Below are 23691 nucleotides of genomic sequence, written 5' to 3' on the forward strand. Positions count from 1 at the left end.
GATCTGTACGTCACTCTTGAGAGGTACCTAATACAGGTACCTAACATAGGGACCTGACCTGCTAACTTACCTGTACTTAAACATGTTCAAGTATAAAATTAGGCACCTAAAGCAAAAAGAATAGTTCAAAGATTATAAGATCAATATTGAGATTTCTATCCCTCCGTCTATTCTTTTTTCCTTCGTGCCCCTGTCTTCCTTGAACGCCGTGCACATGTCTTGGGATGTTGTTACAATGCCCCCCTTTGAACCCCCCTTTCACCGACGCAGGATCCAACGCCTCCTCCCTTCCTCCCTGCCCCCTTTTATGAAGGGTTAAGCAGAGAAGCCCGATCTCTCTACCGGAAGCCATACCTCTAATTTTCGTAACATGGTTTGATACAAGAACAACATGCAACTACTTTGTACACTGGTCCAGACAAATCTCGGGCCGACCCCCCTAAACCATCCCCCAATTCCCTCCGTTTTGTAGATGAGCTTGAGCCCCCTCAATATTGAATCTTCGTCTAATGGGATCGCGCCCGGCCGCGGTGTATGTGTTGAAGGCGACGATGTGGATATAGGGCGCTTTTGCAACTTGGGTTGAGGTGGGGATTGCGTTTGTGTAGAAGCCAACTCTTTAAGACCCGACAGAGGCTCTGTAGCCAAGCGCTCTTTCGGTCTGGCCACAGCCGGGACAGGTTCGATCTGTGTTTGTAACCGGGTCTTGACGACGTCAAGAGGGCATGTAAGCACTCCGGCTAATCCGCCACCGGCAGCACCGGTTAGAAGCTCCAATCGTACGCCGATATCTCTGCTCTTCTTATATTCACGAGCCCAGCTTTGGAATTGCTCGTAAAACATGAATTGTAGCGCGGAGAATGGGAGGTCTCGATATAAAGTTGCCTTGTAGCCGGAGAATAGTTCTGAAAACCCTTCTTTCCTGATAATGGTTCTCACAGCGTCGAAAGTACCGCGATAATTGTATCCAGATTTGAAATAAGGGTTGTTATACCGGCCCTGAAGTTGAAGGCGAGTCTTCAACACCTCCGAGGGTACGTAGACTATAGATGCGGCGAAATCGCCGATGAAACCTAAAATTTTATGAGTATGTGTTTGGACAAGCTTCGCCAAGTGTGATCTTAATGCATACCAGCTATCAGATAGGAGACGTGAGGCTGGATTCCGTAGTCTAGCATATGCCTCTTGCTCCATTCATAGGTTCCAAAGAAGAGTACTGTGCCCGGGAAAGAACCCATCATCGCCGGGAGCCAACCTCCATATAACCCACGTCGAATTCCTTCCTGTCGCCATATCGTATAATAAGATGAACCTAGTGTGGAATATTTAGGTGGCATGTGCGGGTCACCTTGTTGTCGAGTTTTGACGGTATCGAGTGAGTGCATCAACATATCGCCCGTCGTTCCACCCATTCCTCCCGCGAGCATGGACTGCGGCCATAAAGAATTAGTTTAGAGAGTCTCTCTCTTGCGCCTATGGCAATAGTAGCACTCACGTGGATATAGGGTGGGCGCCCTTCCAAATCTCCATTGTCGAAGGTCATCTTATGCTCGCGCGACTGCGTCGTAAAAGTGATAATTTACTCCAAAGATTTGTGCTCCGAAAGTCCATCATTGGTACCGGTGACTACCTAAAAGAACTGGGTCGTTCGGACAGACCAGCAGCGCTACTTGAGAAAAAAAAATAAAAATAAAATAAAAGGCGCCGCAACTTATTCGCCCACAAGATGTCGACTATCTCGTTCGTTATACAGATCTTTTTTCGAGACTTGGTGTTGTGTGCAAGAGGCGATCGCGCTCGAGAGCGATCACCTACTTAATGTTGAAAATCTTCGAATAAGTATAGACGGTGGGAAAATTTCCTTGTACAAATAGTACTAAATTGTACCTAATCGGCCATTTCGGTTTACGCGCGGTTTATCACGGGCCTTCGCGCCCGAGGGTTGGTGGCCTGTGGGCGCCTTATCTCTTATCTTAGATAAGTTAATTCTTTTTTTTTCTTTCTTTTTTTCGCCTTTCTTTTACCGGCAGACTGGAAAACGAAAACCGAGTTACTAAATCTTACGGTTATCTGCATATAAGGAATTAGTTAACATCATAGGTAGGTTAGGTACCTTAGGAGGTACTTAGATAGACACCTTCAAGCCTCGTTTCCTTGAGAGGTAAGGGGCTTCTTTCTTCCAAAAGGGTTGAGAAAGCTGAGGAGTCTGAGAAAACTGGCAATGAGTAAATGGAAGTTTTATCGTTGTTTTTAATTCCTAATATTCCCTGCATAATCCCACCATTGTACTCTGCCGAATCTATGTAAAGGCCATACGATGTGAGTGACCTTGCCAGTTATGAGATTCGTAGAAATCGGACCATAATCATTACTGTCTCTGCTTAAACGCTCGCCTCCATCGCCCTCAACCCAGACGTGCCCCATCGGCACGCGGACTGTAGGAGAGGGATACGGGCTTCGCGTCCTTATGACATCACCTTCAAGCCCAACAATCCTCTTAACGGCCTCGACTTCCGGATTATAAGGGTTCCTAGAGCCCATTCTCGTTAGCACTCCGGGGTTCTTAAAAAAAAACTAACTTGCCATTGTGAAAACCCGTCTGTTGTTTGCGCACCAGAAAATGACAATCATGCCTCGTCGCAGCCCGTACTGCGCATTGAACTTGTATTTAACAACTACATCGTTCCGAGTCGTCTGGTCCTTCTCTGCATTTAAGAACGGATACATCGACGGCCCGCTAATCCAAGCCAGTTCTCCGATATAGTGGTTGAACATGGAGACCACAGGAATCCACGTTGCGAATGCGAATAGACGATAGCCGAATCTGCCAGCGCGCTGATGATCACGTTTGATTCGAGCCCATATCGGCCGGAACGCCATTAGGCGTAAATAGATGTAGACCTCAACCTGAGATGAGACCTCGGTGTATTAAGGTTGATGTGCTGAAGGGCGAGACCTTTCATATGTTTTATTATAATATCTTATGCTTCGATTTTCAATAACTGAATTCACATCACACCAATGATCAACCTAGATATTGGAACTGATGGATATACAGATTACCAATTAAAGAGATATTATTTAACGCAGTTCATAGTTTTCACAGTACTGCTTAAGCACATAAATGTAAATAACCACCAAGTTTCTTGGGTTTCATCCCATCTCATCTCCCATCTCATCCCCTGGCATCAACGTAGCAGGCGATCTACCAATAATCAATAATTAAAATGGGATAGTTAAGCTGTATTAGACAATTAAGAAGTAGCATAATTCCTACAAAACAACCTCACCTAACTCGTTTCAAGGTATCAACACAGGGACGGGAATTTGGAGGATTTATTTCATTCCGAAAAAACACAAAATGCTCTATTCGCATGCTAGGTACTTTTTTTATGACCCCTGAATGTCAATGACCTCTAGGTAGGTACCCTTTTTTACCTAGCCCGTACACCCCTTATCGCGGTGAAACTAATTGAAATGAACCGAAGTCGAACCGATTAGTTTAGACAGTCTCGGGAATGTTGTCGTCGCTCTCGCTGACACTCTCGTCTCCGCTGACCTCCGCGTTCTCGCGCTCGCGCTTCTCCATCAGCGCCTGCAGCTCGGCGTCGTCCGAGTCCGTCACCGCCTTGGGTTCCATCTTGACTACGAGTTGGCCGCCTGCGCTGGTGATGCTGTTGCGGATGTCGACGATAGCTTCCTCTAGTCGGCTTATACCGACGTTCTTGTCCAGACATGTGCTTGTTAAGACGTAGAGCGGCGGGGAGACGAGTCTCACTTTAACCTGGTTGTCCTCGGTATTTCGCGCCTCTGCTGTTCTTAAGGCGGTCTTGACAGCATCGATTCCATCGTATTCGAAGCAGGTGACCTCGATGTCGGCACGGACCTTTGTAGGCTGAGGAGTCAAGCGCTTTCCGATGTACGACTTGAGCTCCTCCGCTACCGGCTCGCTAGGGAATGTGATATCGTTCCATACGTCGGGGTTCCTAAAATTCGGGTCAGCCGCAAAGAAGTCGAAACGCCAGGTGCCAATATACTCACGTTATGGAAAGCTTGAACGCGTCGATGGAGTGGCCGTATCTCTTATTCAACGGCCAAGCTATGCTTTCGTATAGAGTCTCGATGGGTGTTTGAGTCTTCTCGGCTACGTGGCGCATGATGGAGTGGACCATCTTGCTCTTGTTGTACCGTTCCTCACACTTAACGATATCCTCGGGAGAGACTCGGCGCTTCGAAAGATCGATATATCCTGACACCCGTCAGTAATTTTGACCATATATATATTATTTATACCTGGGTATATATTTTTGCTGCCACACATACCCTTCTCCTTATCGACTCGGAGAACGACTACAACCTCGTTGCGACCAACTCGGATAAGCTTCTGAATACTTCGGATACGACGTCTCGAAAGTTCAGATAGTAGAATCATGCCATCGATGTTGTCGTATTCGAGAAGTTTGACGTAAGCACCCATATCGGCGATCTAAAATTTTGTGTTAATTTGATAAAATAATAATAATAAATAAATAAAATATCAATATGATGGTAGCTCACGAACCTGCTTGACATTGACCATGACGAAGCTATCAATCTCCGGATACTTCTCCTCGTAAAAACGACAGTTTGTCAACGACATCTTGGGCAACAATAGTAATGCTCGATCTCGAAAAATGTCTGATGGGCCCAAGATTGCACGCGCGCAGGCGGTGTTTAAAATTTCTCTGCGGCTCGGAAATCCAGTAAGGTGCCTTTTCGCCAACAGTTTCTTGGTAATCAGGCTTCCTGGTGTTGCTGTCGGGATTGCGCGCTTCGACGTTGGTACACTAAGTCGGTGTTATCAATAATTATTTTGTTCCTGTGCTAGGAGAGTCACAAATTTGTCAATGATGGAAATCTTTATGACCTGAGCGTGGGGTGTGGCACCCCAATGCTTTTGGCGGGGTTATCGGCGCAAAAGGCTGCACAAGGCTCTGTACGAAGTACAGGTACGTACTAGTAAAAGGTTGGTGGTACTGTAGGCAATTGGCCACACCTGCCAACTTCTTCTGCTTTACTGTACCTAACTGGCAATTAAGTACCTAGGTAATGTTCATTAGGACTAGATGCCACGGAGGGCGGAAGAAAGAGTAAGCCGTTCTCACCCTAGTGGGGTTCAGACCCACTCAAGCACTTTGAAAATCGACGAGAAGTTCCACCAAGTGCATAATGTCTTCGGACCTTTCTTTCCTCTGGCATTCTACCTCTTTCTACCCTCACTTTTTTTGCTTCTACTTTTTTACTTTTTCCAACTATTTACATAGCTCAAATGTCTCTGATGCTGCGAACTCGCTGGAATCCATTTTCCAGTTCCAGCTGCTTGGAGGACAAAGCTGAGTCTTCGCTTGTTCATCGCGCTAAGGGATGATATACTCTCATCATGATACTCTCTACCTAGTCCTTGAGTAGAAGTATTACTTTTTTTTCAATTTTTTTTCCTCCAAAGGTTTCATAGACCCTTATACCATATCCAGCGCATAGCCATGGATCCTTCCAGCGTCAGCACAGCCGAGACGGCTCTCTCGCAAGCCGTATCGACTATTGCGAATAGCTCTACAACTGCTGTTGTCTCGGCTCTCTCGAGAGTAAACGATGTCGCAGATACTCAAAGCTCTTCTTCGTGGCTTGGGCTCATCGCCAGACTCGTTCTTTTCGTACTTCACATTCTCTCGACAATACTATACTGGGGCCTTAAGCTCACGACAATATCTATGCCCACGATACTGTTCACGTTGTTCTCCACAAGTTGGACGGTAACGATGAACGCCACGACTTTGTAATAATTCCACCTTCTATCCGTCTTTCCGATATGCTGATACGAGAAATAGGGCGTTGATATTGCTACTGATGTTCTCTGCGGTTACTTGGGTTGTGAGATATAGGTACTTGAATATGTATTCACGCCTACCTCCAGAACCGCAGCGTAAAGAGCCCGATTTGGATATTTTCCCCGAGGGTCACGAAGAAGGTGCTAAACCTGGTCTTACCAACTATCTCGACGAGTTTCTTAGTGCCATTAAGATATTTGGATATCTCGAGCGTCCTGTGTTCCATGAGTTGACCAGGAGTATGCAAACTAGGAAGCTAATCGCTGGTGAGACGCTGAATTTGGAAGAAGAAAAGGGCTTCTGCCTCGTCGTGGACGGACTGGTTGAGATTTTTGTCAAGTCTTCCAACCTTAATCAAACCCGGCCCACTGGACTCGACGAAAGCTCGACGCAATCTTTCTCGGAAGACGAGCAATCCATTCCAGGTCAGCAGCGATATCAGTTACTGACTGAGGTGCGAAACGGCAATCCCATGTCATCTCTCTTCTCAATCATGTCTTTATTTACGGAAGATGTGAAGCTCAAGATACCATCCGAAGAGAACCTAGAGCCCAATGATACCAACGGCGGCTCTCATCATCAGCAGTTAGCTAGTGGTAGCTTTCCAGATCAGCACGATATGTCGGCTTTTCTCACTAAAACCTCGGACCTTGACCCAACTCATAGTGGGCCAGCCCAATCCGATGAGTCTCGGCTCACGAGTCCATCTTCTCCTACTCAAGCTAGGCTGCCGAAAATTCCTCCCATTTCCTTAGACGAGCCGCATAAAAGCCACACTCGTCCTTCCGTGAAACGGACAGCCACATCTGTTCATCCCGACATCATTGGGAGGGCGACAGTCGACACAACTATTGCGATTATACCTGCTAGCGCGTTCCGTCGGTTGATTAGAGTTTATCCTAAAGCGACTGCTCACATCGTTCAAGTCATCTTGTCCAGGTTCCAGCGTGTTACCCTTGCCACGGCATACAACTATCTCGGGTTAACTAACGAGGTTCTTCACACGGAAAAAAAGATGATCAACTATGCAACTTGCCAACTGCCGAACATCCTTCGCGGCGATGCTCTAGATCGCTTAAAGGAGAAGTTTAAGCAGGAAAGAGAAAGAGCCGGTGAAGAGGAAACTGGCAAGGGGATTGCTTTACACAATCCATCGACCACGGCCCGTCGACGTAGGTCTTCGACAGGGCTCCGTAAAGAGGCAGTCTTGCAAGCAATGAGTCGTGCCAGACCTCGATCTGTAGTGGCATCTACGATTGCACCGCCACAAGAACGACTCTCCATCCATACTCCTAGTCCTGGGGACTTACTGGCCAATGTACAGATAGCCCGCAGTGGGGGGACAGGGTCAAATGGCACTTTGGAAATACCTATAGCAGAATCCTTCCAGTCATCAGATACCTTTCCGAGAAATGACGTAAGCCCTCTTGCTCTGCGTACCTTTAACCCTTTCGCTACCCAGAAAAGAGCCCGTCTCTCAATTGATCCTCGCGAATCAGTGGATGAAGACAACCTATTCCGAGTGTCTATACTTGAATGTGTCTTTAAAGCCATGGGTATGAGCAGCAGTGGCTCCTCATCCAGAGGACCCGAATCTGCGGAAGGATCTCCTAAGCTTATCTCATACGATCAAAGGAGACAGAAAGCTGTGTTCAGTAATAATGCGTTCGGGTTTATGGATCCTTTTGATGGTTATACCGACTGGGATGCTGAGTCAATGACTTCTGGTGGCATTTCATCGACTGGCACGCCTAATGCACAACTTCTTGCGGCTGATATGAAGCATGAAGTAGAAATTGTCTTCTTCCGGCAGGGATCTGTATTAGTCGAGCAAGGGGAACGAAGCCCAGGACTTTACTATGTTATCGATGGATTCCTCGATATATGTGTCCCTTCAGAGGACTCGGGCAGCAGTATTCTCAGTTCCTCAAGCAGAACATCAACGACGGCAATGCACAGGGCGGAGTCTGATGAAGCTGCTCGACACCCGTTATCATTCAGCTCAACCAAGCCATCTGACAACAGAAGCACGTCTGATGCGAAACGGGGTACGAAACCGGAACGCCGTCGAGTAGGACTTGTAAAGCCTGGCGGTCTTGCCGGTTACATTGGCACGGTCTCATCTTTCAGATCCTTCATCGACGTGGTTGCGAAAACGGACGTATACGTTGGCTTCATCCCACGAGCGACATTGGAGAAGATCGTAGAAAAATATCCAATTGTGCTCCTGACCATGGCGAAGAGGCTGACTTATCTACTCCCACGGCTTATCTTACATATTGATTTCGCCCTTGAATGGGTTCAGGTTAATGCCGGGCAAGTCTTGTTCCACAAAGACGAGGAAAGCGAGGCGATATATATTGTCCTGAATGGAAGGTTACGACTAGTAGAAGACCGAAAAGATGGTGGGATGAATGTCCGCGCGGAATTTGGCCAAGGCGACAGTGTCGGCGAATTAGAGGTCATGACTGAATCTACTCGTTCTGGAACTCTGCACGCCATTCGAGCGACTGAGCTTGTCAAATTTCCGCGCACCTTGTTCAACAGCCTTGCCCAAGAGCATCCTAGCATTACGATCAAGATCTCTAAGATCATTGCCTCTCGAATGCGGTTATTGGTTGATGACCCAACGATTCCTTCCGGAAAGGAAGGGATATCTGGCACATCTATAAATAAGAGCTCGTCAACCTTAAACATCAGGACCGTCGCTATCCTTCCAGTTAGGGCAGGTATTCCAGTTGTTGAATTTGGCAACCGCCTGATGAATGCCTTGACACAAGTCGGCACGCCCAATGGTGCAACTTCACTGAACCAAGCCGCAATTCTCAGCCATCTCGGAAAACATGCCTTCAACAAAATGGGGAAGCTGAAGCTAGCCCATTATCTTGCCGATCTTGAGGAGAAGTATGGACTAGTTGTTTACGTTGCAGGTAAGCCCAATTTACTCCCTATATTGTCTTTTTATTCTTTTTTTATTGGTATGATGAGAAAATCACATCCAGAGCGCCGTCTATGAAGGCTTTAAACTCTAATTTTTTCCTGACCACAATACGCGAATTCTCTGTTTCATTTGAGCTTCGATTTATACGCAATTCTAACAAGAAATATTAGATACAAGTGTGACAGCACCTTGGACCCAGACCTGTATTACACAGGCAGACTGCATTTTGCTTGTTGGCCTAGCTGAAGGATCCCCTGAGATTGGCGAATACGAACGATTTATGCTTGGTATGAAGTCAACCGCCCGTAAAACACTAATTCTCCTTCATACTGAGCGCTATTCGCCCCCTGGCCTGACAAGAGCCTGGTTAAGAAATCGTGTCTGGATTAATGGCGGACATCACCATCTACAAATGGTTTTTGAGTCAAATCCCGTTGCGGCACATCCGCCCTCCAGGAAAGCCGGGCCGACCTTGAAGGAGAGAGTGCAAATTCTACAGGCTGAAATACATAAGTATACAGTCCAGAAGATACGGCAGAGACCCTACTACTCGCCTGATGCCCCTTATAAAGGTGACTTCCAAAGACTCGCCCGAAGACTCTGTGGCAAGTCTATTGGCCTTGTCCTCGGCGGAGGTGGAGCCAGGGGTATTGCTCACGTTGGTATCATCAAGGCGATGGAAGAGGCTGGTATCCCTGTTGACATAGTCGGTGGCACGTCGATCGGCTCGTTCATTGGCGCCCTCTATGCGCGTCACGCCGACGTGGTTCCTATGTTTGGTCTAGCAAAAAAGTTTGCTGGGAGGATGGGAAGCATCTGGCGTTTTGCGTTTGATCTCACGTATCCGTCTGTGGCGTACACAACCGGTCATGAGTTCAATCGCGGTATTTTCAAAACTTTTGGAAAACACCAGATTGAAGACTTCTGGCTGGAATACTACTGCAATACGGTAAACATTAGCAAAAGTAGGCAGGAGTTCCATACCAGTGGATACGCTTGGCGATATGTACGAGCGTCGATGTCTTTGGCCGGTCTATTTCCACCTCTGTGTGACGAGGGTAGTATGTTATTGGACGGTGGTTACATCGACAACCTCACCGTATCTCATATGAAGTCCCTTGGCGTCTCCGTTATATTTGCTGTTGATGTGGGGGCTATAGATGACGATACGCCTCAGTGCTACGGCGACTCTCTCTCGGGGTTTTGGGCCTTCTGCAATCGATGGAATCCATTTTCGAGCATTCCGAATCCCCCTACACTGGCAGAGATCCAAGCCCGATTGGCGTACGTATCAAGCGTAGACGCTCTAGAGCGTGCCAAGACGACGCCGGGGTGTTTCTACATGCGTCCGCCGATCGATGGATATGGGACTTTAGAATTCGGGAAGTTTGACGAAATCTATGATGTGGGGTATAAATTCGGCAAGCAATACCTTGACCGCTTAAAGGACGAGGGCGTGCTTCCTCTAGTGGAGGAAACTGAGGAGAAGAAGGCATTACGCAGGACGATGGCGCCTCGACGTGCGAGTATTTGAAAATTTAGCGTCGTCGTTATATATACCCAGTCATAACCTGAGAATTGAGGCAAGAGTTGCGAAGTGAATATAAAAGCCTTGAAATATCAAAGCGTACCTAGTTTACAACGATCCAAAGTGATGAGGCCCAAGCATATTTAAATATATATAGCGTAAGATGCAGAATTTCCTAGGGAGACTATGAGCTGGCCGGGCTTGAAGGAGTACTTAAGGTAGGTAGGTATTCCCTGTATCATGGGGTAGTCGTGTTATGGTACATCCCGGTGGCCATTTTCTCTCTCTTTCAGGCTATATAAAATCATTGTCAAGATCATCCCCAGATATCTTCACCTGAAGGCCTACCTACCCCGCACGCAAATCGCTTGCAGCCAAATCGTTACTCCAGATAATATGAAGATTGTATATCACTACCTATTTGGACATTCGGGGGGCCTGCGGATGTTCAACGTGGTGGTGAGAGCGTCGGTCTCAAACATAAAGGGTCACTTAGCCAACTTCCCAAACTAAAGATAAAAGACGACATAAAAGTAAACACATAGCTCAAGAGCTTACACCCTCGTAATCTAACGTTCGACATAGTTATCTCTCAAGGCACATATCATACCATCCTTATACGTACACCTCGCCGACCGGATTGCAACTATGAGACTCGGGAGGGTTTTACCAACATGCTGCCTAATAGGCACCGCATGCTCTCAATCAAAGTTTAAGATTAGTGAGCTCCTACCCGTAACGTGCCTTCTCTTGCCAGGTCGAACGCCAACTCACGAACTCCAAAGTGCCGCTAGGAGACAGCATAACGGAAATAACCTGCTGGAGGGCGAAGCTGTGGAACAACCTGAAGGCGAGCAACCTAACGGACAAGATCGAGTTCGTCGGCTCGGTGAATAATACCCAGAGCTGCGATACGGCGGACGCAGAGTTCGCGACGCAGCACCACGAGGGCCACACGGGCTACCTGGCGATCGACGTCGCGTACGACCATATCGACAAGTGGCTCGACGGCGCCAGGCCCGATGTCGTTACGTTTATGCTCGGCACGGATGATGTTGCGCGCGGGAGGAGGATTGAGGATGTGGTGGAGGCGTACTCGAATATGGTGCGCTCGATGAGGAAGTACAATGCGGGCGTGAGGGTTGTTGTAAGATCCCGTCTCGTCCCGTCCCGTCATACGTTTCTGCTTGCATCAACATCTACCCAGCCAGCCAGCCAATTTTTGTAAGCACGGCATGACTAACGCAAGACTGATCCACTGTACGTACGATGAACAGGTCAACACCGTCGTCCCGCTACCAGCTAACATGGCCCCCGTGGAGCGGCTCAACGACATGATACCGGACTGGGCGGCGGAGATGAACACGACGGAGTCGCCGGTCTACGTCGACGATATATACCCGTTTCCGAACGCGTTTCTGAAAGACGGTATCCATCCTAATGAGCAGGGCGAGGACCGCATTGCTGAGGGTTTGACGTCGCTCTTGACGTGGATTGTTGGTGCGGATTCGACGGGTGGTTCTGCTGCGTCTGGGTGAATAGGGGGTGGGGTGGGGAGACGATAGGAGCGCGAGTGGGAGGGAGTACCTACCTCATAAAGTGGATTATAGGACGGAATACTCTTACATGGGAGGTGGAACTATGTCAAAGGAGTGAGGTTAAAATACACGTCCCAGACCCAAGCGAAATACATTCTTTAAGCTGGGATGTAAGGTAGTCAAACTCTCCGCGGTTTGACGTCGAGTTCGGAGCACGGTAAACCGATGGGTACCAGCAGCAAATCATGATTATGCCAATTGCATCAGTCAAGACACGTAAACAGGGCATCGTAATTCAAGTAGTAAAGAGTTTTTCTAGGCATGATAAACCCAACAATGGGGCTATGAGGAAACTCTCTGATAACATTTTACTGGACGGGCTCGCGTTCGTGTAGGACGTAGAATAGCTACCTCGTACTGTAGCTATGCGACTGTACAGGTACCTAGACCCTCCCTCCCCCTATTTTCCAGAGCGTGATATCCCCCCACGCGCTCTTAGATTCGCTCGCCGTAAGCTGTCTCCGCGAAATCCCACATCCAATATTAGCACCGCCCGCTGAATGTTCGCTAAAAGTCTGTTCATTGGCGATACTGTTCTGTTCGAGGATTGTGGAACGGGGGAAGGGGGGCTGACTGCTTGCATAGGGTACAGCTGCTGCATGTGCGCTTATTAGCTCGTCGTTTTAACAGATGTTTGAAAATACGGTCTGTGTGGTGAAGTATGTAAGGGATTAAGTCTTTATCACGGACAAAGTGCCTACCCGTAGGTATTGTACCACTCATCAATGTCAGACGTACAATACGGTCATCTCTAAGCTGCCTAGAGCGCATCTACCCGAGAGCTAAGCTAAGAACTTACCGCTATACATCCATATATGTCGAGATCCCAAAACGGCAATCCATCGACACACCTATCTTCTAGCGGCAGCCCCATTTCCGGCCTTGTGTACATGCGTCGCTCATGGCAGCTCTCAAAATGTAAGACCTAGGAGAGAGGACTTTGCCAGACTGAGGTTAGAACGATGGTGTCAGATTTCTTTTCGATCCCCCATGGAGCAAGGTAGGGTTGCATTCGGTTTATAGCGGTGCATAGGAGCTTTCGTGCGTCTTAGCGTGCAGATATCCCATGCGACACACGTTCGGCACGACCCGACTTCCCCCAGTTTGTGATGGGGGGGTCCTCGTAACGAGTTGCTTATTTTAATCCTTCTCCTCTTTTTCTCGGTTTCCGAACTCAACGGCGTCTATGTAGATCTTGTAGGTACTAGAGGAATCGGTACATTCATTATTAACCTAGGAGGTAGCTAACTGTAAGGAGTCTTGGTAGCTGTTATACAGCTCCATACGTATAAGTATTCTATTAACCTTCTAACAACCCGTGTTGATCATGAAACTCCGAAAACAACTATTCGCTCTCCATAACTAATCCATGTTCAAACTCCTAATATACTTGGTAGGTATTATTCGTGACCTAGACCATCTGTAAATGCAGAATGTACCGGGGTATTCGCTTGTAAGAACAATCCATGCCGCTATGGTGTATATAAATATACCGTGGTAAAATGAAAACTTGCAGATGACTTTTGCAGCCGTTCGTAAGGTCCCAGGTTTAAGAAAAACCAATGGCGCCGCAGTTGTAAGCGAATAGTCTACCGCCAAAATTGCCACTATTTCTTCCGGTTCTGTTCGCCATCCGACTTCTTGCACGACGGCTTCTTCTTCTTCTTCTTCCCCTTGGTCTTCGGATCCGAGTCGGACATCTGCTCGCTCGCTTCGCTGGTCTTCGGCTCGGCCATATGGCTCGCCCGGTCGACGTCCAAGGAGGCCATCGCGCCGCTCGAATGCGAATTTGACTGGCTCCGCCGTACGCACGACTTGGACTTGTCGTGTTCTAAGCCTGTAACTTCTTCTCCAGTGATAGGCGCATCCGGTGAAAATTCACCAGCGACACTTGCCGGGGGGGTTAATAAGTTAACCATCTCGGGAACTGCGGGGGCTTGATGAGTAGCCGTGTCTGCGCCGCGTGTATCTTTACTTTCTGGTGTAGATACTCCATTGTCGGCCTGCTGGCTTTCTGGGCCGGGTGCTGGGGAAGAGGCACTCTCAGGCTGAGGCGGGCAGTGCTGATCACTCTTTGCAGGCTCCACAACGGTGACTTGAGAAGTAGTGAGAGGTGCCTGGTGGGACTTCTCGCTATATGCGTCGCTTGGCTGAAAAAGGCTTGTTTGATGGCCTGAAGCGTGTATATTGCTGTTGGCGGCTTTTTCATTTCCCTTTGGTCCATTATCGGGGACACTTGATTTCCCTGATTTGTTCTCTGAATGTGCCCCTATTTACAAATTAGAGAGAGGACATACAACGGCGCAATATTAAGTAGGGCCCTTGCCTGTACTTGATGTAGTACTATTTCGTCCGAGAGACGATGTTGGAACCCGTGTGGCCAAAGAAGGAAAGGGTGTGAGTTCCAGTCCTTTCTCATTTGCTCTCATTTCCTCTGCTTTCGCTTTCTTTCTTGCCTTCTCTTTAGCTAGTTCTCGGTTCTCTTTCCATTCTGCATATATGCCTGAAAATATCGACATAGTGAATCCGGGCTGTGTCGAGAATGCTAAATTCGGGCCAGCTGCAAGACGAGAGTAGTGGCTGGCGTACGGACGTATAAGACCTAGCTAGTTTCGCAGATACAGACCAGGCTTGGTTGGTATTAAAATTTTAATAATAGGACCTAATATTACGCGATTAATGGTGATGGTTAGCTACCTAGGTAAGGGGACTCGGCCAGCAATTGGAAAACGCCGTAGATAATATGCTAGGTCCGTAGTATATGTTATGAATGATGACAATGATGAGACCAACGGTTGACTGGCCACGAAACAAGGTTAAGCAGATTGGTCTCAGGAAGAAAGTTGGAAGAAGGACTCTAGATAAATGGCAAAATAATACGAAGTAAAGCGCTGGAAGTTACGATGGTAATAGGAAGAAACCAAGTGATAAGCATAAATCCCAGAACACCGGATAGATCGAAACTGCCTCATACGAGCAAGCGCAAGGTTAACAGCTATACTTACCTAATCTTTATATACTAAACTTAACTTGGCTGCAGTCACGTATCCAAGGTAGGTAGTATATGGATTATTGTCTATAAGTAACGATGTGTATATAGAACTGTAGAAGTTATAAATTCAACCCAGATGGGCCAATTTCCCACGCTTAGGTGTAGAATGCCATGAGCCGAGTTAAAAAGGGGGTATCCGCAATCTATATAGTTCCAGCTATCCTATCTAAAGCATCAGTATACCTAGTTCACTTTCGTGGTTCATAAATATCCTCACAGTAATGACCTCGAAGGAAACTATTATAGCTCATGAAGGGTTTTGAGTGTAAATAGCCAATTTATTAGGTTGACATACAAAGTATTAATCAAAGTCACGTCCCTCGTACTAAGGGTAAGTCAGTATTTACTAAGGTAGTAGCTATATTGAAGCCATCTATATCGAGACGTTAAACACATTTATTGTCTTTCGTTTATGTGAAAACAAAGCCCCCCTACCACCCGCCAGGTATAAAAAGCCTGTGTAAGTATAGCAAGTAGCACATATTTATACGATTCCATTCGACTGGGGAAGATCAACACGATTCCTTTATGGAAGGATGCTGTACGACGTCAATGCGGACCTTAAGACAATGAGGTTAAGCAAATGCGAAATCTGGATATCATTGCAGACAATTGGATAGTACCCCTCTGCGCGTACATGATTTTCAAAGCAGCTCTGAACCTCCGGTCCTTTTATTCAGGCGACATGTCCCTTTTCTTAGAATTTGGGAACTCCTCAAGACGTCAATATCTAAATTCGTTTACAGCATTACAAAAAATATATTGAGGAAGCACCAGCAAAATGACAGCACGGCCGCCTCCCCTTAGTAATACGACGTAAGTTGAACTTTTAGTACTAATACACTTGGGACTGTGGCTAACAATTCTACCTAGGTATGCGATCAAGTATGACCCCCCGGAGAGTGCAAAGCGTTTGCTAGCAGAAGGTTCCCGCTGGAAAGGGACATCGGGACAAGGTAAAAGAGGCCCGCCGCAGCCCGGGAATCGCTATAATCTGCTTTTGTACCTTAAGGGCATAAGTGAAGACCAGGATGCTATGCCTCTTCTTAAAAATGCATATACAAGCAGGAAAAACCTGGGGAGAGATTACATAATAGCAAATGGTGGGCTATCAGAAACCAGATTACAAGGCAATGACCACGCGGCAGCCCTTATAGGCGAATGGGATGCCCTGATTGAGTTGGCGAGAGGGATCTGGGATGATCCCAATGTTCTCGAAGATTGGATAACGCATATGTTCTACGACCGCTTCCGAGGGAGGATTCTCAGGGACGATGCGAATAAAGTGCAGACCATGGAACGTATCTTAACGTGGTCTGATAGGTGGGCTGAAGTTCGTTACCGGTACCTAAATCACTACCTCCGTGATGATCCGGATAACTGGGAGAGATTGGAGGGGGAGCAGTTGAGAGAAGCCGGGGACCATGCCAACGAGATAGTTCACACTGCCGCGTTGCAGGACGACTGTCAACTGGCCGAATCACACTGGTTCGTACCTGAACACAGATCATTGTTTTTTGATGTTTATCGCCTAGGTGTTAGGGAGGCTCGACGGTTAGGTACGTAAATTTTGGATTGCCCTCATACTTGCTTAAATGATTTAATAGTTCTAATGCTAATATTGACATCTAGTTAATCTTTCAAACTGGGGCCACCTCTCGGGGATTGTTAAAGGGGTATTCACATGGACGATCGACTTTATCAATCGGTACATCAAGTGGCGAGAAGGGATAATGCGGACGGCGACGCGGGCTCACTTGAACGAAGCACGTAGAAATCGTAACGCGCAATCGAACCAAGCAAAGAAGACGCAGAGAACACAGATGGCAACCTCGCTGAAGGCGAGTATGAGGGGTACCGACGATTCGTATCGCAAGTTTCTAGACGTGTTACGCGTCTTGATGCAAGAGGGAAAAGACCATATGAAATTCAGACGCGAAACATGGGAAAACTTTGTACAAGAGATTGATACGGTTACGCACCAACTTCGCGCCTGTCCTCTGAATCGACAAAACCCTAACCGGAACTGGGATGTAAGATTGAATTGGCCTAAGAATTCCACCTACGACACTTTCCCGCTGAGACCTAGAGGGCCAGACGCTAGGCATCTAATGTGAACGGAGATGTTATAAAGCCGTTGGGGGGTTTTGTTGTATTATACAACTTTTGCTAGATGTTAAATATTTGAGAAATTTAAGCATTAAAAGAATGACACATAACAATAGTATTATATAGTTGGAGGCATCTGCGAAGTTATACAGAGGCAAGTTTGTTTACTTACCTAGTGTTGTTTGTATGTCTGCATGTGTGGTGTATAAGTTTGAAGTTATTACGGATCCGTATATCTTACTTAATTCATGCTATAAATGATGTTAGGTTAGTAGGTCCCTAGCAGCAGGTAAGCGCCACTTTGCCAAGACGCTTAGATACACATCTCGGTACGTACCCAATCTTCCAATAAGTATGCCCCCTGCTGTCGCATCACGCACGGACCATCTGTCATGGTTTGCCTAGGTATTCAAGACGCAGCAAGTCCGAAAGGCTCCAAAAAGTCCCGACTTGAAAAACAACAGCAGCATTACCGTTGTCGTAGGGTGTATTCCTGATATTTTCGTGTAACGATCAATGATATTCTGCTTTTTGTATTTCATATCTGGCTTTTTTGGAGTTTTGAGATCAATAATATACACCATATCATTCTTATAACTTTCAGCGTCGCAATCTCGTTTTCTCTTCGCCGCGCCTAAAAATATACGTCACAGTCCGATCTAGGCAAAAGTTCGAGGTTCCTCCTCCCCCCAAAATCCAAACCAAACCAAACCAAAAAAAAAGGTCAAGAGGTACGTACTTCCCCCCACCGTAATCTAGACTAGACCCCTGTCATTATGTACTATGTACATACAGGAAGGAAGGACAATCCTGACCTGGGCTCTAGCCTCTGGCTGCCTTGTCTACACTAGGTAGCCCGACACTTTCTCGACATTCACATCTCACGTTGCCTCACACCTCGTTTTTAAAAAACCATATTCTCATCATCCACCCATCCACCTATCCACCCACCACGAGCCACAAAGCCCCATCTTTGCTTGTCTCTCTAATCAATCGCCCGACAACAGCTTGCTTTCCATTCTCGGCCCGCGCGTGCCCTTTTTTAGTTCAATAATATTCTATTTTCACTTTTAACCACCCCCCCTCCCCAACATACTTTTGTCGCGTGCGCGCCCATCAATTAGCGCGCCCATCCCGACGGAAAAGTGGCTGCGCTCACTCTCCTTAGCCAGACCGACACCGAATTATCCCTTCAACAGCATTTAGATCTCGCTCCAGATCTTCTACAGTATAATCGTCTGGCTGTAGACGCCGAATCAGAAATACCGTTGACGATGGCGGCACAGCCCGTGCCTCATCCGTCGACGGATAAGAAACGTGTCAAAGTGTACGAGCTGCGCAACAACGACTGGTTTGATCGCGGTACAGGTTTTTGCACAGCTGCTCTTAGTATTGTACGTGCTTCTTTAGCTTGCGACACGCCTTGCGCGACAGCTACTCCTCCCTCGAATCGTCTAGCTTCCTTGCTGGCAATGCTCCTTTTTGCTAACGTGGAGATGACTATCGCCTTCAGTCGGAAGATGGCCACCAAAGAGATCCACGAGTAATTGTCGAGTCCGAAGACCAGCCGGATCGCGTATTGCTCGAGACGAGAATTTGCAAGGAAGATGGCTTCCATAAGCAGCAGGGTATGCCAATGGCTCAACCAATAAAACTACCTCTTTGAGGTGCACGATCGATTATTAACAGTCATCTCTTTAGAAACCTTGATTGTCTGGACTGAACCTACCAATGGCGTTGATATGGCTCTTAGCTTCCAGGAAGCTGAGGGTTGCGCCATGATATGGTATGATTAACTATCTGCACCGATTTATCTACCTAATGGAAAGAAGAACAAACAATTGACTAAATATGTTGCAGGAAGTTCATCAATAGCATCCAGCAACAATATCAGCCTGTTAATGCGCAAGGTGTGTACAACGTGGTTGGCCTCTATAAATCAACAAACCGCTAATCTAGTCTCGCGTAGATGATAGTCTATCCGATGACCTGGCCATGGAAGGCATTAATCCGATTTCTCTCCCGCCGGCTTCGATGGCAAACCTTGCCGAAATAGAATCGCAAATGCGTGGACTTAGTACAACAGTTAACGGACGCGATGCCCTTACCAAGTATGTTCTGGCGGAAGATTACATCGGCAAGCTAATCCCCCTTGTTTCTGTTGCGGAGGACCTCGAAAGTCTCAACGATTTACATCGACTTTGCAACATCATGAAAATTATCATTCTTCTCAACGACACAAGCATCATCGAGCACGCCGTATCGGACGAGAGCGTAATCGGTGTTGTTGGTGCGTTGGAATATGACCCGGATTTTCCGAGCCATAAGGCCAACCATCGTCAATGGTTGGAAGGAGAAGGCCGCTTTAAGGAGGTCGTGCGAATTGAGGATACCCAAATACTCAAGAAAATACACCAAACCTATCGGCTTCAATATTTAAAGGACGTAGTCCTGGCGCGCATTCTGGATGACAACACATTCTCGGTCTTGAACTCGCTCATTTTCTTCAATCAGGTCGATATCGTCCAACATCTTCAGTCAAATTCGGCTTTCCTCGCTGAGCTATTTCACATATTCAAATCCGCCCAAGCCGAGCCTAGGCGTAAGAAAGAAGCAGTGCTATTCATACAACAATGTTGCGCCATCGCGAAAAACTTGCAGCCGCCAGCCCGCCAGGCTCTTTATAACAACTTTCTCGCTAATGGTCTTCTTCAAGTTATTAATTTCGGCTTGCGACATGGTGATGTAGCTGTGCGAGTCGGCGCTACTGACATCCTCGTTTCTATGATCGACCACGACCCGCAGATGATAAGATCTATGATCTATCGACAACTTCAGGAAAAACAGCTACCCTTGACCGACTCGCTTATTGACTTGCTCTTGGTCGAAGTTGATTTGGGTGTTCAGTCGCAGATATCCGATGCTCTAAAGGTGCTCCTTGACCAGGGTCCGCCGGTACAGCAGGAGACGTTTACGAAAGCCAACGGCGAGTACGGAGTTCGACCTGCGTCTAGGATACCGCCCAACGCGGACCCGCAGCAGGATAACTTCCTAAACACCTTCTATGAGAAATCGGCTTCAAGACTGTTTCAACCCTTAATAAACTTGGAGGGTCGGACAAAGATGGAATTTTCTGTCCAGCAGGGTTCCATCTTCACCTACCTGATCGAAATACTCTGCTTTTTTATCCGTCAGCATCAACATCGCAGCAAATTCTTCGTCTTGAATAACGATATCGTTTCCCGCATCAGTCAACTCCTTAGCTGCCCGGAGAAGTTCTTAAAACTGAGTGAGTTTCTTAAGATTTGGAAGTTTGGTCTGGGGGTGCTGACTTCCCTCTAGTTGCTATCCGATTCCTACGACAGCTTATTGGCTTACAAGACGAATTCTACGTTAAGCATGTCTCGGAGAAGAAGGTTATTGGTCCGGTTCTCGACGTTCTCATCGAAACGATGCCAAGGGATAACCTGCTTAGCTCCGCATGCTTGGAATTCTTCGAATTTATTCGAAAAGAAAACATCAAGGATTTGGTCAAGCATATCGTTGAGAACTACCGAGATAAAGTTCAAAAGCTCGCCTACTTGGATCTCTTTAGGACATTAATCGTGCGGTATGACCAAACAGGGGGGTTCAGCGCCAATATGGACTACTACATAGAAGTGGATGATGAGCCAAGAAGACGGCCAAATATAATCAACCCTAAGACCGGGGCACTAATGGAACACATCGCCATAGACCAGGCTGAGGAAGAGTATTGGAACACTTCTGATGACGAAGAGGACATGCAAGCGAAGCCGGGAAATCGGCCATCATCCGCAAATGGAGATTCTAATGCAAAACCCTTGGTCGACTATGCTTCCGATGAGGAAGGCGATGAGAACATGGATGCTGGGGCGCTATCCACCGACGAAGAGAGAGAAGATGATGGTGCTAAGAGAACAGATGAGAATCCTGGAGATGTTGCACCTCCGCCCGAACGCTTGTCCGAGAAACGCCGACGTGAGGAAGACGAGGAAGACGACCTGAGTAAGATGGTCCAACACAAACGACGCAATAGCTCTACGGCGAGCTCCAACACGTCAGGTGTATCAGGAGTTCTCCGCAAGAAGAAGAGTATCCCTGGTGCTAGGGATGCGGGTGGTGGATCGAAGAAGAAGATCGCTATCAGTCTCTCTCCGAACCTAAAAGGCAATACCGGACAAGACGAAGGTCGGACGGACGATGAGATATAATAAGGTCAATCAATAATCTACTATTTTCTTCTCTGGACCTCATTTCTACCTAGCATGATTTGGTTTCGGTACATCAGTGATGACAAGGAAAGGCGGCCGGCGTTTGGCGAGAGGGATCTTTTCGACCCTGTGTCTAATAGGAAATAGAGCCTAGATGCTAGGACAAAGGGGGAATTTAGGGTCTGTTCGAACATAAGGACAGAACTTCGTAGCATGCGGTCCCATAGAAGTTGGGGTCGGCTCTGTTCCGAAGGTTCTGCGACGGAAAGTGTATATTGTAGTCTCCGATAACTACAGGCCTGGAGAATGTCATGTCACTGTATTACTATTATGAGTTTACCCTGGCGAAATCAACTCTAGCGTCTATTGGTACGCGGGCGGAAAATTGAAATCAGGGAATAGCACAAATATAACCATGATTGTAACAATAGTCATGTAATTTCCCATCTCTAAAAAAAAGTTTCTCTCTATGATGGTCTAGCTACTATCTAGAATCATTAGATGCGATCCCATTTTTTAGGAGACTCCAAAAAGGGAGAAGGTCGCTAATTATCAGGCACATGGTATTTTAATTTATAGCTTTGAGCCCGACTCCTCATCGGGCGACGAGATTTCTATGACGAGTTTGCCAAACTGCTTGCCGTGCCTTATATCGTCGAAAAGGCCGTCGACGGCCTGCAGGTTATCGAGCCCCTTGACGACGCGGCTCACGACGGGGCGGATCTGGTGCTTGCGGACGAACTCGACCATGTCGCGGAACTCGGCGCGCGAGCCCATGGTGGTCCCGCGCAGCTCGATGTTCTTCATGACGGCCTGCATGAGCCAGTCCATCTTGGGCCCGGCCGTCATCCCGTAGATGGAGATCACGCCCCCGGCCCGCAGCAGCCGCACCGTCCTCGCCACCACGTCCCCGCCCGCCCCGTCCACCACCACGTCCAGGTACGGCCGCTCCCGCGGCAGCTGCGCCGCCAGCTGCTTGTCCCACGCGGCGTCCGTGTAGCACACCCCGCCCCGGGCGCCGAGCGCGCGCGCCCGCTCCAGCTTCGCCGCCGAGCTCGACGTCACGTACACGTTGCACCCCAGCGCGACGCCGAACTGCAGCGCGCTGAGCGCCACGCCCCCGCCGATGCCGGTGACGAGGACGTTCCGGCCCGCGACGCTGTCGGCGGACGACGAGATGGCCCCGCTGCCGAACCCCTTCGTGACCAGGGCCCGCCACGCCGTCAGCCCGACGAGCGGCAGGGCGGCGGCCTCGGGCGCGGACAGGTGGGCGGGGGCGAGCTCGAGCTCGTCGGCGGGGACGACGGCGAAGTCCTGGCCGGCGCCGGCGGGGTACAGGGCCGCGCCGCCGATGACGCTGAACCTAGCCGGGTCCTCGGGGCCGTCGGGGGCGGCGAGCCAGCCGCGGGAGGGGGTCAGGATGACTTTCTTGCCGAGGAGGTGCTGGGCGTCGGGGCCGGGGCCGGCTTCCACGACGGTGCCGAAGCCGTCGGATAGCAGCGGGTTGGCGAAGGATATCCCCGGGTACAGGTGCTGCCGGATGAACAGGTCGCGGTGGTTGAGGGCCGCGGTGTGGATCCGGATGAGGACCTCGTTGGGTCCTGGTTTGGGCTTGGGGACTTCGACGATTTGGAGGCTGGGAGAGAGGGGGGGAGGTGTTTAGTTTGAGTTGGTTTGGGTTGGTGGTGGTGTTGGGAGGTAAGGGGGGGAAAGGGGGGATGCTCACGGGTAGTACACCTGGCCAGGCTTGCCGTCGACCTTTTTGATGGTGAGAGCTTGGGGCATTTTCTCGGTTATGTGATTACAATGGTCGCTACTGCTATAGACGCTACGGGAAAAAAAAGAGGAAAAAGAAAAAGAAAAAAACGTTACGTCAATGTAAGGGGCGGTATTATCAAGAATACCAGATAGGTTGACACACGATTTATAAGTAAGCTATAGCCTGTAAGGGGGTTTATAAAGTTGGAGTTATCTGGGGTAAATATGATAATAGTGCGTCTAAAAGGGTTAAGGACTTGCTGCATTCTAACTGGTCTAATTTGCCAGCTCTACAACGTCATGTACAGAATTGGACTAATCTTTCCCCGCGGGGGTGCTACCTATACTGTAAAAGAAACCTCGGTACTGCAGGTGCCTACAGAAGTAGCCTAGGTATAAATGAATAGCCGCGAGTATATGTGCAATTGCAGCGACCTCATACCAAGGTTAAGTGCCTAAGACATGTACGTTCGTGTGTGTATGTGTGTGTATATTCCTGTGGGGCAAATTAAGGTTATTTCAGATTTCAGTACAGTTGACAAGTGCTTTCTATAGTAAGAATTCTCTTCCCCATCCTACCTCCCTTTAGCGGGTGATGCACCTGCT

The 23691-nt window shown here is 48.1% G+C and overlaps 7 protein-coding genes across 7 annotated transcripts; 3 read left to right on the plus strand and 4 right to left on the minus strand.

The window, feature by feature from the left end:
* Positions 1 to 132: 132 nt before the first annotated feature.
* On the minus strand, positions 133 to 1972 carry F4812DRAFT_347533 (mitochondrial carrier). Its single transcript, XM_047931685.1, has 3 exons — positions 1496 to 1972; positions 1133 to 1430; positions 133 to 1073 (listed from the first exon to the last, which is right to left on the minus strand). The coding sequence occupies exons 1-3, from the start codon at positions 1541 to 1543 to the stop codon at positions 316 to 318; spliced, it is 1104 nt and encodes a 367-aa protein (XP_047791120.1). The 5' UTR covers positions 1544 to 1972; the 3' UTR covers positions 133 to 315.
* On the minus strand, positions 1799 to 3188 carry F4812DRAFT_347503 (peptidase S24/S26A/S26B/S26C). The gene is made up of 4 exons (XM_047931684.1): positions 2615 to 3188; positions 2361 to 2530; positions 2126 to 2299; positions 1799 to 2070 (listed from the first exon to the last, which is right to left on the minus strand). Exons 1-4 carry the CDS (start codon positions 2878 to 2880, stop codon positions 2054 to 2056), a joined length of 627 nt encoding a protein of 208 aa, XP_047791121.1. The 5' UTR covers positions 2881 to 3188; the 3' UTR covers positions 1799 to 2053.
* On the minus strand, positions 3117 to 4918 carry F4812DRAFT_424776 (translation initiation factor 2, alpha subunit). The gene is made up of 4 exons (XM_047933859.1): positions 4562 to 4918; positions 4324 to 4486; positions 4042 to 4249; positions 3117 to 3986 (listed from the first exon to the last, which is right to left on the minus strand). Exons 1-4 carry the CDS (start codon positions 4637 to 4639, stop codon positions 3503 to 3505), a joined length of 933 nt encoding a protein of 310 aa, XP_047791122.1. The 5' UTR covers positions 4640 to 4918; the 3' UTR covers positions 3117 to 3502.
* Positions 4919 to 5207: 289 nt separating this feature from the next.
* On the plus strand, positions 5208 to 10831 carry F4812DRAFT_347535 (lysophospholipase NTE1). Its single transcript, XM_047931686.1, has 3 exons — positions 5208 to 5815; positions 5868 to 8797; positions 8979 to 10831. Exons 1-3 carry the CDS (start codon positions 5523 to 5525, stop codon positions 10340 to 10342), a joined length of 4587 nt encoding a protein of 1528 aa, XP_047791123.1. The 5' UTR covers positions 5208 to 5522; the 3' UTR covers positions 10343 to 10831.
* F4812DRAFT_347576 (carbohydrate esterase family 3 protein) lies at positions 10638 to 11927 on the plus strand. Its single transcript, XM_047931687.1, has 4 exons — positions 10638 to 10869; positions 10922 to 11057; positions 11122 to 11542; positions 11604 to 11927. Exons 2-4 carry the CDS (start codon positions 10985 to 10987, stop codon positions 11872 to 11874), a joined length of 765 nt encoding a protein of 254 aa, XP_047791124.1. The 5' UTR covers positions 10638 to 10869; positions 10922 to 10984; the 3' UTR covers positions 11875 to 11927.
* A 3840-nt stretch (positions 11928 to 15767) lies between these two features.
* On the plus strand, positions 15768 to 21721 carry F4812DRAFT_470624 (component of IIS longevity pathway SMK-1-domain-containing protein; the record flags this gene model as incomplete). Its single annotated transcript, XM_047938998.1, has 8 exons — positions 15768 to 15802; positions 15860 to 16545; positions 16619 to 17019; positions 18220 to 18489; positions 18609 to 18723; positions 18797 to 18865; positions 19065 to 20384; positions 20438 to 21721. The coding sequence occupies 8 exons, from the start codon at positions 15768 to 15770 to the stop codon at positions 21325 to 21327; spliced, it is 3786 nt and encodes a 1261-aa protein (XP_047791125.1). The 3' UTR covers positions 21328 to 21721.
* A 179-nt stretch (positions 21722 to 21900) lies between these two features.
* Positions 21901 to 23112, minus strand: F4812DRAFT_458335 (NAD(P)-binding protein; the record flags this gene model as incomplete). Its single annotated transcript, XM_047937346.1, has 2 exons — positions 21901 to 22963; positions 23054 to 23112. The coding sequence occupies 2 exons, from the start codon at positions 23110 to 23112 to the stop codon at positions 21901 to 21903; spliced, it is 1122 nt and encodes a 373-aa protein (XP_047791126.1).
* Positions 23113 to 23691: the final 579 nt, after the last annotated feature.

This window comes from Daldinia caldariorum (genome assembly GCF_022478825.1).
Source record: "Daldinia caldariorum strain CBS 122874 unplaced genomic scaffold F4812scaffold_6, whole genome shotgun sequence".
NCBI classification, from domain to species: Eukaryota; Fungi; Ascomycota; class Sordariomycetes; order Xylariales; family Hypoxylaceae; genus Daldinia; species Daldinia caldariorum.